Source organism: Scyliorhinus torazame, chromosome 14 (genome assembly GCF_047496885.1).
Source record: "Scyliorhinus torazame isolate Kashiwa2021f chromosome 14, sScyTor2.1, whole genome shotgun sequence".
Classification (NCBI taxonomy): Eukaryota; Metazoa; Chordata; class Chondrichthyes; order Carcharhiniformes; family Scyliorhinidae; genus Scyliorhinus; species Scyliorhinus torazame.
In genome coordinates, this window is record NC_092720.1 from 162,156,056 (window position 1) to 162,171,825 (window position 15,770).

Genomic DNA, 15,770 nt, shown 5'->3' on the forward strand with positions numbered 1-15,770 from the left:
TCGGTGGAGGGGGAAGCGGAGGTAGCGACAGCTATGGACGCAGAGAAGGCCTTTGATCGGGTGGAGTGGGAGTATATTTGGGAAGTGTTGCGGAGGTTTAGGTATGGGAAGGGGTTCATCAGTTGGGTCAGACTGCTATATAGAGCCCTGGTGGCGAGTGTGGCTACGAACCGATGGAGGTCGGAGAACTTTCGGCTGTACAGGGGGACGAGACAGGGTGCCCCTTATCCCCCTTGTTGTTTGCACTGGCAGTTGAGCCGCTGGCCATGGCACTGAGGGAGTCCAGGAAATGGAGGAGATTGGTCCGGGGGGAGAGGAACACTGGGTGTCATTGTATGCCGATGACCTGTTGTTGTATGTTGCGGATCCAGTGGACGGGATGGCGGAGGTCATGCAGATCCTCAGGGAGTTTGGGGACTTTTCGGGGTATAAACTCAATGTAGGGAAGAGTGAGCCCTTTGTGGTGCACTCAGGGGACCAGGGAAGGGGGATAGACGAGTTACCGCTGACCCGGGAAGGATGGATGGCGGGTTTCGGAGCTGGCATCGGGCAGGGATTAGAAGAATGGGGGACCTGTTCATCGATGGGACGTTTGCGAGCCTAGGGGCGTTGGAGGAGAAGTTTGGGCTACCCCCGGGAAACGCTTTCAGGTACATGCAAGTGAGGGCATTTGTGAGGTGGCAGGTGAGGGAATTCCCGCTGCTTCCAGCACGTGGGATACAGGACAGGGTGATTTCGGGTGTATGGGTTGGAGAAGGCAAGGTTGTGGCGATTTATCAGGAGCTGCAGGAAGAGGAGGAGGCCTCGGTGGAGGAGTTAAAGGGCAAGTGGGAGGAGGAGCTTGGGGAGGAGATAGATGAGGGTCTGTGGGCTGATGCCCTGAGTAGGGTTAATTCTTCCTCCTCTTGCGCCAGGCTCAGCCTAATACAGTTCAAGGTTACTCACAGAGCGCATATGACAGGGGCGAGGTTGAGTGGGTTCTTTGGAGTGGAGGACAGATGTGGGAGGTGCTTGGTGAGCCCGGCAAATCACGTCTATATGTTCTGTTCGTGCCCGGCACTGGATGGGTTTTGGAGGGGTTTTGCAAGGACTATGTCCAAGGTGGTGAATGCCCGGGTCAAGCCGAGCTGGGGATTAGCATTATTTGGGGTATCGGACGACCCGGGAGTGCAGGAGGCGAAAGAGGCCGGTATTCTGGCCTTTGCGTCCCTGGTAGCCCGGCGGAGGATTTTGCTACTACGGAAGGAGCCCCCGAGTGTGGAAGCTTGGATCAATGACATGGCAGGATTCATCAAGCTGGAGAGGATAAAGTTTGCCTTGAGAAGGTCTGTGCAAGGGTTCCTCAGGCGGTGGCAACCGTTCCTAGACTATCTCGCGGAGCTTTAGGAGGAGGTCAGCAGCAGCCCAGGGGTGGGGGGGGCGGGGGGGGGGGGGGGAGGAGGGGGGGGGGTTTCTCTTGGGGTAGTGTTTGGGTTAAGGTGGTTTTTTTTTCCCTATTTGTTCTTTTTACTGTTATATGGGGGGGCTACTGTATATGGGGGAAATCCAATGTATAATTTCTACTTGTGTTCTTGTTGCTTTCTTTTTGTTGGGGTGGGGGGGGGGAGTGTTGAAAAATTGTTGAAAAACTTGAATAAATATATACATTTTTTTTTAAAGACTTAATAATTTGGATGAGGGAAGTGAATATACTATTATCAAGTTAGTGGATGATGCAAAAATAGGTGGAAGGCAAATGATGAGGCTGACACAATGAGCCTACAGAGGGATAGAGACAGGTAAATAGATGAATGGGCAAAAACATGGCAGACGGAATATAATGTAGTAAAATGTCAAATTATACACTTTGGTAGGAAAAATAAAGGAACTGAATGCTATTTAACTGAAGACTGCAGAAAGCTGCAGCACAGGGGGATACGGATGTCCGTGTGCATAACTCACAAAACCGAGGATGCAAGTTCAGCAGATAATTGGGAAGGCAAATGGAATGTTGGCCGTATTTCAAAGGGAATGGAGTATAAAAATAGGGAAGTCCTGCTGAAACTATACAAGGCAGCAATTAGACCACACTTGGGATACTGTGACAGTTTTGGTCCCCTTATCTAAGAAAAGTTATACTGGCCTTAGAGGCAGACAACAGAAGGTTCACGAAGTTGATCGTGGGTATGAGGGGTCTTTCTTATGAAGAGAGGTTGAGTAGGTTGGGACTGTACTCATTGGAGTTTAGAAGAATAAGAGGTGACCTTATTGAGACACAGGATTCTCAGGAGGCTAGATAGGGTAGATGCTGAGAGGATGTTTTCTCTTCTGGGAAAGTCTAGGACCAGAGAGCATAATTCCACTTCTGGGAAAGTCTAGGACAGAGGGCATAATTTCAGAGTAAGGGGTCACCCATTTAAGACCGAGATGAGAAACTTCTTCTCATAGGATAGTAAATCTGTGGAATTCTTTACCACAGTGGGCTGGGTTGTTAAGGATGTTTCAGGTAGGAAAGTGCAGTTGAGGATTATCATATCTATCATGATCTTATTGAATGGTGGAGGAGACTGATTGTGCCGAATGGCTTACTTATGCTCTGATATCTTATAAACTTAGAGCTGAGTCACCTGCTTCCTTACATTGGAGTTGTCTGTATTGTTTACCCTCCAGTGCTCACACAGGGGAACTGTCCTTCCTCAGCAGTCTCTGTCTCCAACCTCTCCCACTATTAGTCCATTTGTTTCAAGAAGGTCGATTTAATCTTTGACTAGATCGCCAAACATCACCAAAAGAAGACAACACATTGAGTTAGCCCTGTTGCCTCACGGCACCGAGGTCTCAGGTTCGATCCAGCTCTGGGTCACTGTCCGCGTGGAGTTTGCACATTTTCCCCGTGTTTGCATAGGTTTTTCCCCCACAACCCAAAGGATGTGCAGGCCAGGTGGATTAGCCATGCTAAATTGCCCCTTAATTGGAAAAATGAATTGGGTACTCTAAATTTATTTAAAAAGAAGACATCAATCTGGATAGAAGCTGCTGATTATGCACAGATGTCACTGCGTCTCTAGGAGGATTTCTTCAAAAGGAATTAGGCGACTCAGGAGAATGAGTATCAGGATTTTCCCTGATAGACAATTCTTTCCTCCTGTACAAAATAAATGCAATTTTGGGAACAAGTGTGCTAAATCAAATTGATGGCTACAGAAGCATTGTGGTGGTGAAGGTGGATAAATCACGTGGACCGGATGGGCTACACCCCAGGGTTCTAAAAAAGATAGCTGAGAAGATTGTGGAGGCATTGGTGGTGATCTTTTCGGAATCACTGGAGGCAGGAAGGGTCCCAGAGGACTGGGAAGTGGCTAATTTAACACCGCTGTTTAAGAAAGGAGGGAGGCAGAAGATGGGAAATCATAGCGCGGTTAGCATGACTTTAGTCATTGGTAAGATTTTAGAGCCCATTATTGACGATGAAATCGCAGAGTACTTGTAAGTGCATGATAAAATCGGACTGAGTCAGCACGGGTTCGTCAAAAGGAGGTCATGTCTGACAAATCTGTTAGAGTTCTTTGAGGAAGTAACAAGGACGTTGGACAAAGGAGAATCAGTGGACACAATTTATTTAGATTTCCATAAGGCCTTTGACAAGGTGCCGCAGAGGAGACTATTAAATAAGTTAAGAACCCATGGTGTTAAGGGTAAGATCCTGGCATGGATGGAGGATTGGCTGATTGGCCGAAGGCAGAGAGTAGGGATAAAGAGGTCTTTTTCAGGATGGCAGCCTGTGTGCCTCACAGGTCGGTGCTGGGACCACAACATTTCACAATATATATTAATGATCTGGAAGAAGGAACTGAAGGCATTGTTGTGAAGTTTGCAGATGACACAAAGATTTGTAGAGGGGTAGGTAGCATTGATGGAGCAGGCAGGCTGCAGAAGGACTTGGGCAGACTAGGAGAGTGGGCAAAGAAGTGGCAGATGGAATACAATGTGGAAAAGTGTGAGGTTGTGCACTTTGGAAGGAGAAATGGAAGCATAGACTATTTTCTAAATGGGGAGATGCTTAGGAAATCAGAAGCACAAAGGGACTTGGGAGTCCTTGTTCACAATTCTCTTAAGGTTAACGTGCAGGTTCAGTCGGCAGTTAGGAAGGCAAATGCAATGCTAGCATTCATGTCGAGAGGGCTAGAAAACAAGGCCAGGGATGTACTTCTGAGGCTATATAAGGCCCCATTTGGAGTATTGTGAGCAGTTTTGGGCCCCGCATCTAAGGAAGGATGTGTTGGCCTTGGAAAAGGTCCAAAGGAGGTTCACAAGAATGATCCCTGGAATGAAGAGCTTGTCATATGAGGAACGGTTGAGGACTCTGGGTCTGTACTCTTTGGAGTTTAGAAGGATGAAGGGAAATCTTATTGAAACTCACAGGATACTGCGAGGCCTGGATAGAGTGGATGTGGAGAGGATGTTTCCACGAGTTGGAAAAACTAGAAGCAGAGGATACAATCTCAGACTAAAGGGACGATCCTTTAAAACAGAAATGAGGAGGAATTTCTTCAGCCAGAGCATGGTGAATCTGTGGAACACCTCAGAACGCTGTGGAGGCAAAATCACTGAGTGTCTTTAAGACAGAGAGAGATAGGTTCTTGATTAATAAGGGGATCAGGGGTTATGGGGAGAAGGCAGGAGAATGGGGATGAGAAAAATATCAGTCATATTGCATGATGGAGCAGACTCGATGGGCCGGAGTGACCTAATTCTGCTCCTGTCTTATGGTGGTGAATTGTAGTAGCCAGGTATTTCTAATACACCTAATATAGGTAAAAGATAGCTGTTTAAGCATAAATATTAAGCCCCAGTTTTAAATTAAGGATTAAAAACACATATTCTGCAAATTCATTTAATCATTTTGTCCAACACAACTTTTAGGTACATAGTTTTAAAGTAACACAGAAGACTGATGAGACAAACACTTTTAACTATATTTCTCCAAGGACAAGGGCTGAATCCATGGCAATGAGGTGACAAGAGCCCAGTAACTTAAAGGCTCTATTGTTCTCTTTTCAGGCCATTAGTGATTACAGCGTGAATCACATTCCATAACTTATAAGGCTGAAACATTTTAATGGACAGTTTATAAAACATCGAATCAAATATATTTGATTCCAACTTTCTCAAACCATAACAATTTCATAGAAGCAGCATAATTCACTTTACTAGATTAAAACAGATTTGATTTACATTTTGCAAGTCATTGTCCAGCATTGCATGACAAAATTACATGAAGTCTCCATTGTTACAATAGCCAAGCCAGCGTACAACCAGTTTTTGCTGGCTTTGATAAAGCACCATATCGCATTCATTAACATACACAAGTATGCAGATATGCAACAATTAGAAGTAATGTTACATATTGAAGATGAACGGCTTGCCGTCAAATCAGATGTGTCTTGAGTCTAACCCAAACCAATTAGGATTATATTGGGGTGTGATTAGATGACTTAAGGCAGATATGAAACAGTATAACTGAAGAGTTTCGTTCCGCCATTTTTTAGGGTAGGTTTTGTAGGTATGTTTGGGTAGGTTTTTGTGGGGAGATTGATAATTTTTGTTTTGTTGGTTTGACGCTGAAGATTAGCTCTCTCTCTCTTTTTCAATTCACTGTCTCCCTGTATTCATATTTCATTTTCAGACTTTGACTTTTAAAAGTTATTGTCGAGCTGTTTGCCTAAGCAAGAAGATAATGTCTGTGATTCTTTGAAAGCTTCAAATTGTCTACGAATTGCCTTTTAAATGACTTTCAAATTGTAATCAATAGAAGACAAATAAAACAATTCTTATTTGCACCTGAGAAGTTTTAACTTAAATTCCTACTGAGTTCCAGTAATCGCAAAGTGCTGCTGGTAACCGAATAAGTTACAGAGGAGGTTCACAAGAATGATCCCTGGAATGAAGAGCTTGTCATATGAGGAACGGTTGAGGACTCTGGGTCTGTACTCTTTGGAGTTTAGAAGGATGAAGGGAGATCTTATTGAAACTCACAGGATACTGCGAGGCCTGGATAGAGTGGATGTGGAGAGGATGTTTCCACGAGTTGGAAAAGCTAGGAGCAGAGGACACAATCTCAGACTAAAGGGACAATCCCTTAAAACAGAGATAAGGAGGAATTTCTTCAGCCAGAGCATGGTGAATCTGTGGAACACCTCAGAACGCTGTGGAGGCAAAATCACTGAGTGTCTTTAAGACAGAGAGAGATAGGTGCTTGATTAATAAAGGGATCAGGGGTTACAGGGAGAAAGCAGGAGAATGGGAAGGGACAAATATCAGTCATATTGCATGATGGAGCAGACTCGATGGGCCGAGTGACCTAATTCTGCTCCTGTCTTATGGTCTTATGATGGTGAATGGAGGGTCAAAGGGCAGGAGTGATTCATTTCATGTTATGGGTAAGATCCTGAGTCATTATCAAATGTTTTGTTATTTTGGTTTATTCAATGTTTGATGTGTGCTGAATAATGTGTTCTTTGTCTGCTGTTTCATCAATCTTCTGTATAGATTTCCTAAAATCATAGAATTTACAGTGCAGAAGGCCATTTGGCCCATCAAGTCCGCACCGGTCCTTGGAAAGAGCACCCTACTTAAGCCCACACCTCCACCCTATCCCCATAACCGCACCTAATCTTTTTGAACACTAAGGGCAGTTTAGCATGGCCAATCCACCCAACCTGCACATCTTTGGACTGTGGGAGGAAATCTACGCAGACACGGGGAGAACGTGCAGACTCCACACAGACAGCGTTGCAAGCCGGGAATCGAACCTGGGACCTTGGAGCCGTGAAACAGTGCTAACCACTGTGCCGCCCTCAAAATAAATTCATTTTTTAAAAACTTAACCCAAACTACTTGATTTGTGAGCATGTTGTGTTCCTACTGACTGAAACATTCAGGAGCCTACAGTAAGAGTCCTATACACAATATATTGGTCAATGTCACTGGGCTGATATATTTTCTCCATCAATTGGTTTAGAATTTCCAGTTAACAGTACAATATTTCCCGAAAAAAGAAAGACTTCAATTTCATGAAGAGGGCATCAGAAAGCAACTTACAGCCAATGAAATGCTTTTTAAGTGTAGTTTTGAGTTGTAGTATAAGAAATGTGGCAGCCAATCTATGCACAGTGTGACAATCCTGTTAGGGGCCATTAACAGTTGAAGAATAATGTGAAGACCATGTGGTAAACCAGAAGAATTCATGTTTTTAATCAAAAACAAACTTTATTGAATGAAGAATTAAACAAAGCAAGTACTGTGAACTTAAGTCATTTATCATTACTTCACTATCAACGCAATTCTGCTCCTTATTCCCCTTACACATTACAAGAATGTTGAAGGTTCTATCACTTCTTTTGAAATCTAGATAAAGGTACGCCACAACCCTCTAAACTCTCTTTAATTCTCCTCCGTGTTTCCGCTCTTCTCCTTTTGACTGAGCGACCACCACCCCCAAGTTTTTCTTCAATACCTCACAGCATTAGATGCTTCAGCCTGGTGGCAAAAACCCAACTGCTTTTGCACAGCTTCCAAGCTAACCCTGCTGACTGCTTTCTGCCATAAGGACTAATGTAGATATGTGCCATGAGTTTCAAACTAGCCAGCTGCTTTACTCACAAAATCCCAACTTGTGCTTGAGCCTGACCCGCATTTCACATGGTGAAAAACAATATGAATAATTAACAATACTAATTTATGATTGTCTTCACCCTAGACTCACTGGGTCCATGAAGAAAATGCCAATGTTCACTCAGGTGCTTTCAGCTTCTTTTCATCTGGAAACAACAGACATAATTTAAATCCTGTATTGAAGTAAGGGTTATTTTTTGGGCTCCATTCCAATCTGAAAGGTGACCCACTGTTGTTACTACTTCCTTACTGCTACCTCAGACCTTGTAAGATAAACATAGGCTAGCGTTTTACTGTAATATACTCCCATGTTTGTTTGAATTGCATTTACATTCGGATTATCAGTTTCTCAAACAGATGCTCCCATTGAAACACAATTCTTAAAACTAAAAGTTCAATTCTATAACATATGAATTACGAGTTAGATTTTTGCAAGAACAGTGAGATCCCACAAACAACAATGTGATAAAAGACCAAATAATCTTTTTTACTTATATTGATAATGGTGGTACAGTGGTTAGCACTGTTGCCTCACAGAGCAGAGACCGGGGTTCAATTCCGACCTTGGGTCACTATCTGTGGAGTTTGCACTTTCTCCCCTTGCCTGTATGGGATTCCTCTGGGTGCACCTGTTTCCTCCCACAGTCCAAAGATGTGCAGGTTAGGTGGATTGGTCATGTTAAATTGTACTTATCCAAAGATGTGCTTGGTTAGATGGAGTTGCGGGGAGAGGGCAAGAGGGCCCAGGTAGGGTACTCCTTCAGAGAGTCAGTACACTCGATTGGCCAAATGGCCTCCTTCTCCATTGGGGGGATTCTATGATTGTGAGATCCATATTTAACAGGACATCAGAAATAACTTCCTCACTCTTCTGCACCATAATGTCATGGGATCTATAATGTCGAACTCCAGATTGATTAATCCAGCTACATGAGTTAAAGTTGTTGTCAAGACCACACTAACAATTCCAGAAGTTCTGGGCTTCCTACAAACATCACACCCACTGCCACCATCACTGTTTATTGAAGCAGCTGAAATATGGGAAAATGGGTCAAGACCTTCTTCACGTTCACACATTCATGAAACCAAACAAATCAAAATCCTGAGATAAAACAGTTGGTCATAACTTTTCAAAACTTCTTTATTAAAATTCTTTCATGCTTTAATCAGGGTAATCTGACTGAATTTGACTATGTTGGGAATTTTAAATGTGTTATGTCAAAAGTAAGTTGAACTTTTGCGATCTTTAACAAGGGTTTATTAAACATCATCCTGGAAGCTGGCACCAACCACAGAAATGACCACGGCCCCAGATGGGAATAAAGAACGTGCTTAGTTTCTGCTGATTGCTCCTGTTCGAGGTGGGTCTTCAAATTACGCTCATAGTTTTGGACGTTCAGGCACTAACAGTCAGTTATATTCATGATTCCACTCTGGATGCTGTGACTAGCAATTATTTCAGAAAACTACAGGTTCGTAGATGATACATGATTTCAGTTGTGGCACAGAAACAGAAGCAATAGTTAAAATAGTTTAATGTAGTCATAAATACATTATTATCTCAATAATATTGTCTGGAGACCCTGTTTTGTTTCTTTCATTCATGGTAATGTTTAAAATGGTGAACTTTCTCTGTATCCCTCTCATCTTTATAATGCCGGAGAAGGAGAGGCATAGAGAAGAACGAGGAGGTAGATAGACAGACTGAGAAGGACAGAGAGAAGGGAGAGTAGTGACAGGTAGAAGAGAGAGACAAGAAGAGGACAGCCAGGTGAAAAGGAGGGAATTGAGGAGATGTATCAGAAAGGAAATAAAGGGATGACGGAAGTGTGGTAGGAGAGAGAGAGATAGGACAGTGGAAGAGTAGGAAAATGAAGGGTTTAGAGGAAGAAACACTTCATAGAATCATAGAATTTACAGTGCAGGAGGAAGCCATTCTGCCCATCGAGTCTGCATCGGTCCTTGGAAGAACACCCCACTGAAGCCCACATCTCCACCCTATCCCCATAACCCGACCTAACCTTTTGGACACTAAGGAGCAATTTAGCGTAGCCAATCCACCTAACCTGCACATCTTTGGACGGTGGGAGGAAACCGGAGCACCCGGAAGAAATCCACACAGAGACAGGGAGAAAGTGCAAACTCCACACAGTCACCCGAGGCCAGAATTGAACCTGGATCCTCGAGCTGTGAGGCAGCAGTGCTAACCATTGTGCCTATCTTAATGGGTAGTCTCTTTGTACAAGATGCCATCTTTGGCGATCACTTCATCTCTGACTGCCCAATGCTCTCTTACAGGTGTCTCCTTGATTTTTTTTCAGGACATCCTTTCATCACAACGTCCTGTAATATTTGAACAGTTGTATTTTGTTAATCATAGCAAGACACTGGTCTTTCAGATTCAATGCCTCTGCTGGTTGATGATTCCAGAGCATGTCGTACTGTTGCATCTTGTTGAATCTGGAAGATTTCATACTCTGGACCAGCATCATCACTTCCTTCAGAGAGTGCAGCCCTTGACAGTATATTGGTGAAGGGATGTCTCTGCAAATGAAGTAATTTCCTTTCCAAACACTTTGGAGTAGATAGAAAGCGGTTTGAGAAAGATGCTTTGAACTGTCTTGTCACTTTCTCTCTCCCAACAGGTACTGGCTGAAATGCTCACAAGCAAAGACAATGTCCAGGCATTCCTTCTCAATCTGTATGTAGCATTTGTGTTAATGCTCTGGATACAAATACAACTGGTTGTCCTTGCTGTAGGAGGGTTGCTCCAAGTCCTGTTTCACTGGCATCTCACTGCAGACTGACTTCATCATTGACATCATAATAACTCAGCACTGGCATTGTCATCTCACTAGTTGTTTGATGTAAATGAAAGTTGCTTCTTGTTTTGTGTCCAATACCAAGAACATCCTTTGCAGTGAACGTTCTTAGGTTTGCACGATTACACTTGGCTTGAACTTAGTTTTGGTTACCTGTGTGTGGCTTCATTGATGTTCCAGGAGATCCAAAAATTGTGTGAAAGCTTCATAACAGAACTCGCATCAATAAGAGTTTCTCCCGTGTGAGTGTGTTGATGGACTCAGAGACACACTGACTATTCCAATGTTTTGTCACACACATTACACCTGAATGGTTTCCTATCAGTGGTGCTTCAGGCGATTGGAGGAGTGGATGGAAGTCTTGTCACAAACATTGCACCCAAAGAGTTTTTCTCTTGTGTAAATCCACTGGTGATCCAGAAGTATTAAAGATGTCAGCACAAACCTCACACTTGAAGGGTGTGGATCCTCTGATGGAGCAAGAGTTTTGATGACTGCGAGAATGATTTGTTGCAAATCCCACACCTACATGGTTTCTCCCCTGTGTGAATCCTTTGATGGAGTTGGAGTTTTGATGATGTTGAGAATGATTTATTGCAAATCTCACACCTGAATGGTTTCTCGCCTGTGTGAATCCTCCGATGCTGCAGGAGGTTTGATGACTTTGCAAATGATTTATCACACACCTCACATGTGAATGGCTTCTCTCCTGTGTGGATGCGCTGGTGTTCGCGGAGATTTCCTGATCTGGCAAATGATTTGCCACATACGACACACGTGAATGGTTTCTCCCCTGTGTGAATGCGTTTGTGTGAGTGAAGTACTGATGATGATGAGAATGATTTATCACACACCTCACACCTGAATGGTTTCTCCCCAGTGTGTATCGTCTGGTGTTGCATGAGTTTTGATGACTGTGAGAATGATTTGTCACACACCTCACATCTGAATGGATTCTCGCCAGTGTGAATCTTCTGGTGCAGCAGAAGTTTTGATGCTTGTGAGAATGATTTACTACACACCTCACACCTGAACGGTTTCTCACCAGTGTGAATCCTCCGGTGGTGCAGGAGATTCAAAGAATGGGAGAATGATTTGTCGCACAGCTCACATATGAATGGTTTCTCCCCTGTGTCAATCATCTGGTGCTGCTGGAGTTTTGATGACTGTGAGAACGATTTGTCACACACCCCACATGTGAATGGTTTCCCCCCAGTGTGATTCCTCTGATGCTGCAGGAGTTTTGATGACTGTGAGAACGATTTGTCGCACACCTCACACGTGAATGGTTTCTCCCCAGTGTGAACTCTCTGATGTTGCAGAAGGCTCGATGAGTGCAAGAATGATTTGTCACACATCTCACAATTGAATGGCTTCTCTCCTGTGTGGATGCGCTGGTGATCGCGGAGGTTGTCTGTTCTGCCAAATGATTTGTCACATACGACACATGTGAATGGTTTCTCCCCTGTGTGAATGAATTGGTGTTTATGGAGATCTGATGAGTGTGAGAATGTTTTGGTACAAACCTCACACTTGAATGGTTTCTCCCCTGTGTGAATGCGTTTGTGTGAGCAAAGCACTGATAATGATGAGAATGATTTACCACACACCTCACATGGGAATGGTTTCTCCCCAGTGTGAATCTTCTGGTGCAGAAGGAGTTTTGATGACTGTGAGAATAATTTGTCACACACCTCACACCTGAATGGTTTCTCCCCAGTGTGATTCTTCCGGTGCTGAAAGAGATTTGAGGACTGTGAGAATGATTTGTCGCACAGCTCACACGTGAATGGTTTCTCCCCTGTGTGAACCCTCTGATGCTGCAAGAGGTTGGATGACTTTGCGAATGATTTGTCACATACCTTACACGTGAATGGCTTCTCTCCTGTGTGGATGCGCTGGTGCTCACGGAGGTTTCCTGATCTGGCAAATGATTTGTCACAAACTACACACGTGAATGGTTTCTCACCTGTGTGAATGCGTTCATGTGAGCGAAGTACTGATGATGATGAGAATGATTTGTCGCACACCTCACACGTGAATGGTTTCTCCCCAGTGTGAATCCTCCGGTGGTGCAGGAGATTCGAAGACTGGGAAAAAGATTTCTCACACACCTCACACGTGAATGGTTTCTCGCCAGTATGAATCCTCTGGTGGTGCAGGAGATTCAAAGACTGTGAGAATGATTTGTCGCACACCTCACACGTGAATGGTTTCTCCCCTGTATGAATCCTCTGATGCTGTTGGAGTTTTGAAGACTGTGAGAATGATTTGTCGCATACCTCACACGTGAATGGTTTCTCCCCTGTGTGATTCTTCTGATGCTGCAGGAGTTTCGATGACTGTGAGAATGATTTGTTGCACACCTCACACGTGAATGGTTTCTCCCCTGTGTGAATCCTCTGATGCTGCTGGAGTTTTGAGGACTGTGAGAATGATTTGTCACAGATCTCACACCTGAACGGTTTCTCCCCTGTGTGAATCCTCTGATGCTGCAGAAGGCTCGATGAGTGCAAGAATGATTTCTCACACACCTCACAATTGAATGGCTTCTCTCCTGTGTGGATGCGCTGGTGTTCGCGGAGGTTGTCTGATCTGCCAAATGATTTGTCACATATATCACATGTGAATGGTTTCTCCCCTGTGTGAATGAATTGGTGTTTATGGAGATCTGATGAGTGTGAGAATGTTTTGGTACAAACCTCACACTTGAATGGTTTCTCCCCTGTGTGAATGCGTTCGTGTGAGCGAAGCACTGATAATGACGAGAACGATTTACCACACACCTCACATGGGAATGGTCTTTCCCCAGTGTGAATCCTCTGGTGCAGCAGGAGCTTTGACGACAGTGAGAACGCTTTGTCACACACCTCACACCTGAATGGTTTCTCGCCAGTGTGATTCCTCTGGTGGTGAAGGAGATTCGAAGACTGTGAGAATGATTTGTCGCACAGCTCACACGTGAATGGTTTCTCCCCTGTGTGAATCCTCTGATGGTGAAAGAGATTCGAAGACTGTGAGAATGATTTGTCGCACAGCTCACACGTGAATGGTTTCTCCCCTGTGTGAATCCTCTGGTGCTGCAGGAGGTTCGATGACTTTGCAAATGATTTGTCACACACCTCACAACTGAATGGCTTCTCTCCTGTATGGACGCGCTGGTGCTCACGCAGGTTGTCTGATCTGGCAAATGATTTGTCACATATGACACAAGTGAATGGTTTCTCCCCTGTGTGAATGAATTGGTGTTTAAGGAGACCTGATGAGTATGAGAATGTTTTGTTACAGACTTCACACTTGAATGGTTTCTCCCTTGCACGAATGCGTTCTTGTGACTGAACTATGGATAATGATAAGCATGCTTTGTCACATATCTCACTTGGGGATGATTTCTCCCCTCTGTGAATGGTCTTGTGCAGCAGGAGTTTTGATGACTCGAAGAATGTTTTGTCACACACCTCACACCTGAATGGTTTCTCCCCTGTGTGAACGCGTTGGTGATTGTGGAGATGATGTGACTGCAAAAATGATTTATCACACATCTCGCACTTGAATAGTTCTCCCCTGTGTGAATCCTCTGATGGTGGAGGGGGCTCGCTAACTGTGAGAATGATTTGTTACACACCACACACCTGAATGGTTTCTCTCCTGTGGGAATGTATTGGTGTGAATGAAGTACTGATGATAAGAATGCTTTGTCACACACCTCACGCCTGAATGTTTCTCTTCCACGTTCCTGTTGTTGTCTGCCAGGTGGGAAAATTGATGTGCTTGTGTTCAGAGATCTTCTGAGCCTCTGGATCGCTCCTCACACTTCACACTGGAACAGCCTCTCACCAGCAGGAATGTCAGTGGTTCATGAGGCTCAATACATGACTGAAACTCACACCACACTTGCAGCCCACTCACACTTCTTCCCAGCCTCACCCTGACCGATCACCCACAGCTGAACCTTTGAAAGGTATCAGATTTGATGATATTGCAAAGCTTCCCTGACTGATTTCCAGATGATGGTCTCACTGCTCAACCTTCTCTGTGTTAAGCAATGGTGTGAAGGGACTAGATGTCTTCCCACAGTTGTGCAGTTGGTCCTTGGGTGATGGTCAGGATCTATCTGCAGTGTCTGTCCTCACTGTATTCTCAGGCATGGTACGGTGTCATCCTTCTGTAAAACAGGAAAGGGAAACATGATTTCCTCCAGTCCCTCTCCATCTTTACTCAACTGGCTGGCTCCATAGTTAGAGACTGTTCCACATTGAGTACCAGTCAGCTATTCCCTTGTATGAGGATCAGGTACAAGTCCTTTCTTTTCCCTCACTGGGCTGTCAACACCCACGTATGCAACCAGGACACTGGATAGTGACCAAGAGCAGACAATGTGGCTACTTTCTTTACTTCACCCAGTCCCATCTTCCATGCACCATGAGGGCAATGGAAAAGACAGTCGGGCGGAGTGTAAAATGGGCTGTCAATTCACCATAAGCTTGTGTTGCGCTGGCAAAGACCAGTTTTACCGTTCGAGGATATGTCTCATATAAAACCACTCAGGAAGAATGTTAATTCAATGGAGATTTTGAAATTTCTCCCCTTGTTTTCCCAAATTATTTGAAGAAAACACACTGGACAGGAAATGCTGGAATCTCAGGAATATATTGCTTCAGTGTTGCTGATTGAAGGGTTCTAGATTATCCTGGGAAACTAGATACACTGCATTCACTCAGACGACACATCCCAAATTCAGCTCTCACACACAGCACTGGGCTAAACTATCAAATCCAAGCCCTGGATTTTGGGAAAAGCTAAGGCCTTCAGATAAAATCTTTAAAGACATTAAAAGACGTTTCAAAAAATGTCTCTTCCCCTCACAGATAATTCCACCTCACCTTCTCATATTCAGCAGAGACCCATCAACAGAACTCAGCCTGTAAATCAGAAGGGAAATGCTTCCAATAAACACACTCAATATCCAACACACAGCCAATCAAACAGCTCAGCACAAAGCACCGAGTAAACAGGTCTCTGAGCTGGATCTTCTCACACAGCATAAGGGGCATTTCAACACCTGACTGCCCACAGGATAGTCAGACTGCCTGAACATTAGTGTGGATATTGTGCAATGTAATTCTTCTAAATTCTGCTCCTTCACTCACCATCTCCTGACTTGATTTTGAGTCCCTACAGGAAGTGAAGCAGCTGTGGTAGAGGAAGAGGAGAGAATGGGCAGAGTGGGTGGGCTCTCTGATTGACGTCTCTCACAGCCAATCCAAATATTTCTGCAGTAACAGGAGTGTCCTG

The 15,770-nt window shown here is 44.3% G+C and overlaps 1 protein-coding gene across 2 annotated transcripts; it reads right to left on the bottom strand.

Moving 5' to 3' along the window:
* Positions 1-4,833: 4,833 nt before the first annotated feature.
* On the bottom strand, positions 4,834-15,662 carry LOC140390128 (uncharacterized). 2 transcript variants are annotated; one of them, XM_072475055.1, is made up of 2 exons: positions 15,626-15,662; positions 4,834-14,640 (listed from the first exon to the last, which is right to left on the bottom strand). In XM_072475055.1, exon 2 carries the CDS (start codon positions 14,015-14,017, stop codon positions 10,922-10,924), a length of 3,096 nt encoding a protein of 1,031 aa, XP_072331156.1. In that variant the 5' UTR covers positions 14,018-14,640; positions 15,626-15,662; the 3' UTR covers positions 4,834-10,921. The 2 variants fall into 2 exon arrangements, with proteins under 2 accessions (XP_072331156.1, XP_072331157.1); XM_072475056.1 differs by lacking the exon at positions 15,626-15,662 and adding an exon at positions 15,359-15,601.
* Between the last annotated feature and the right edge of the window lie 108 nt (positions 15,663-15,770).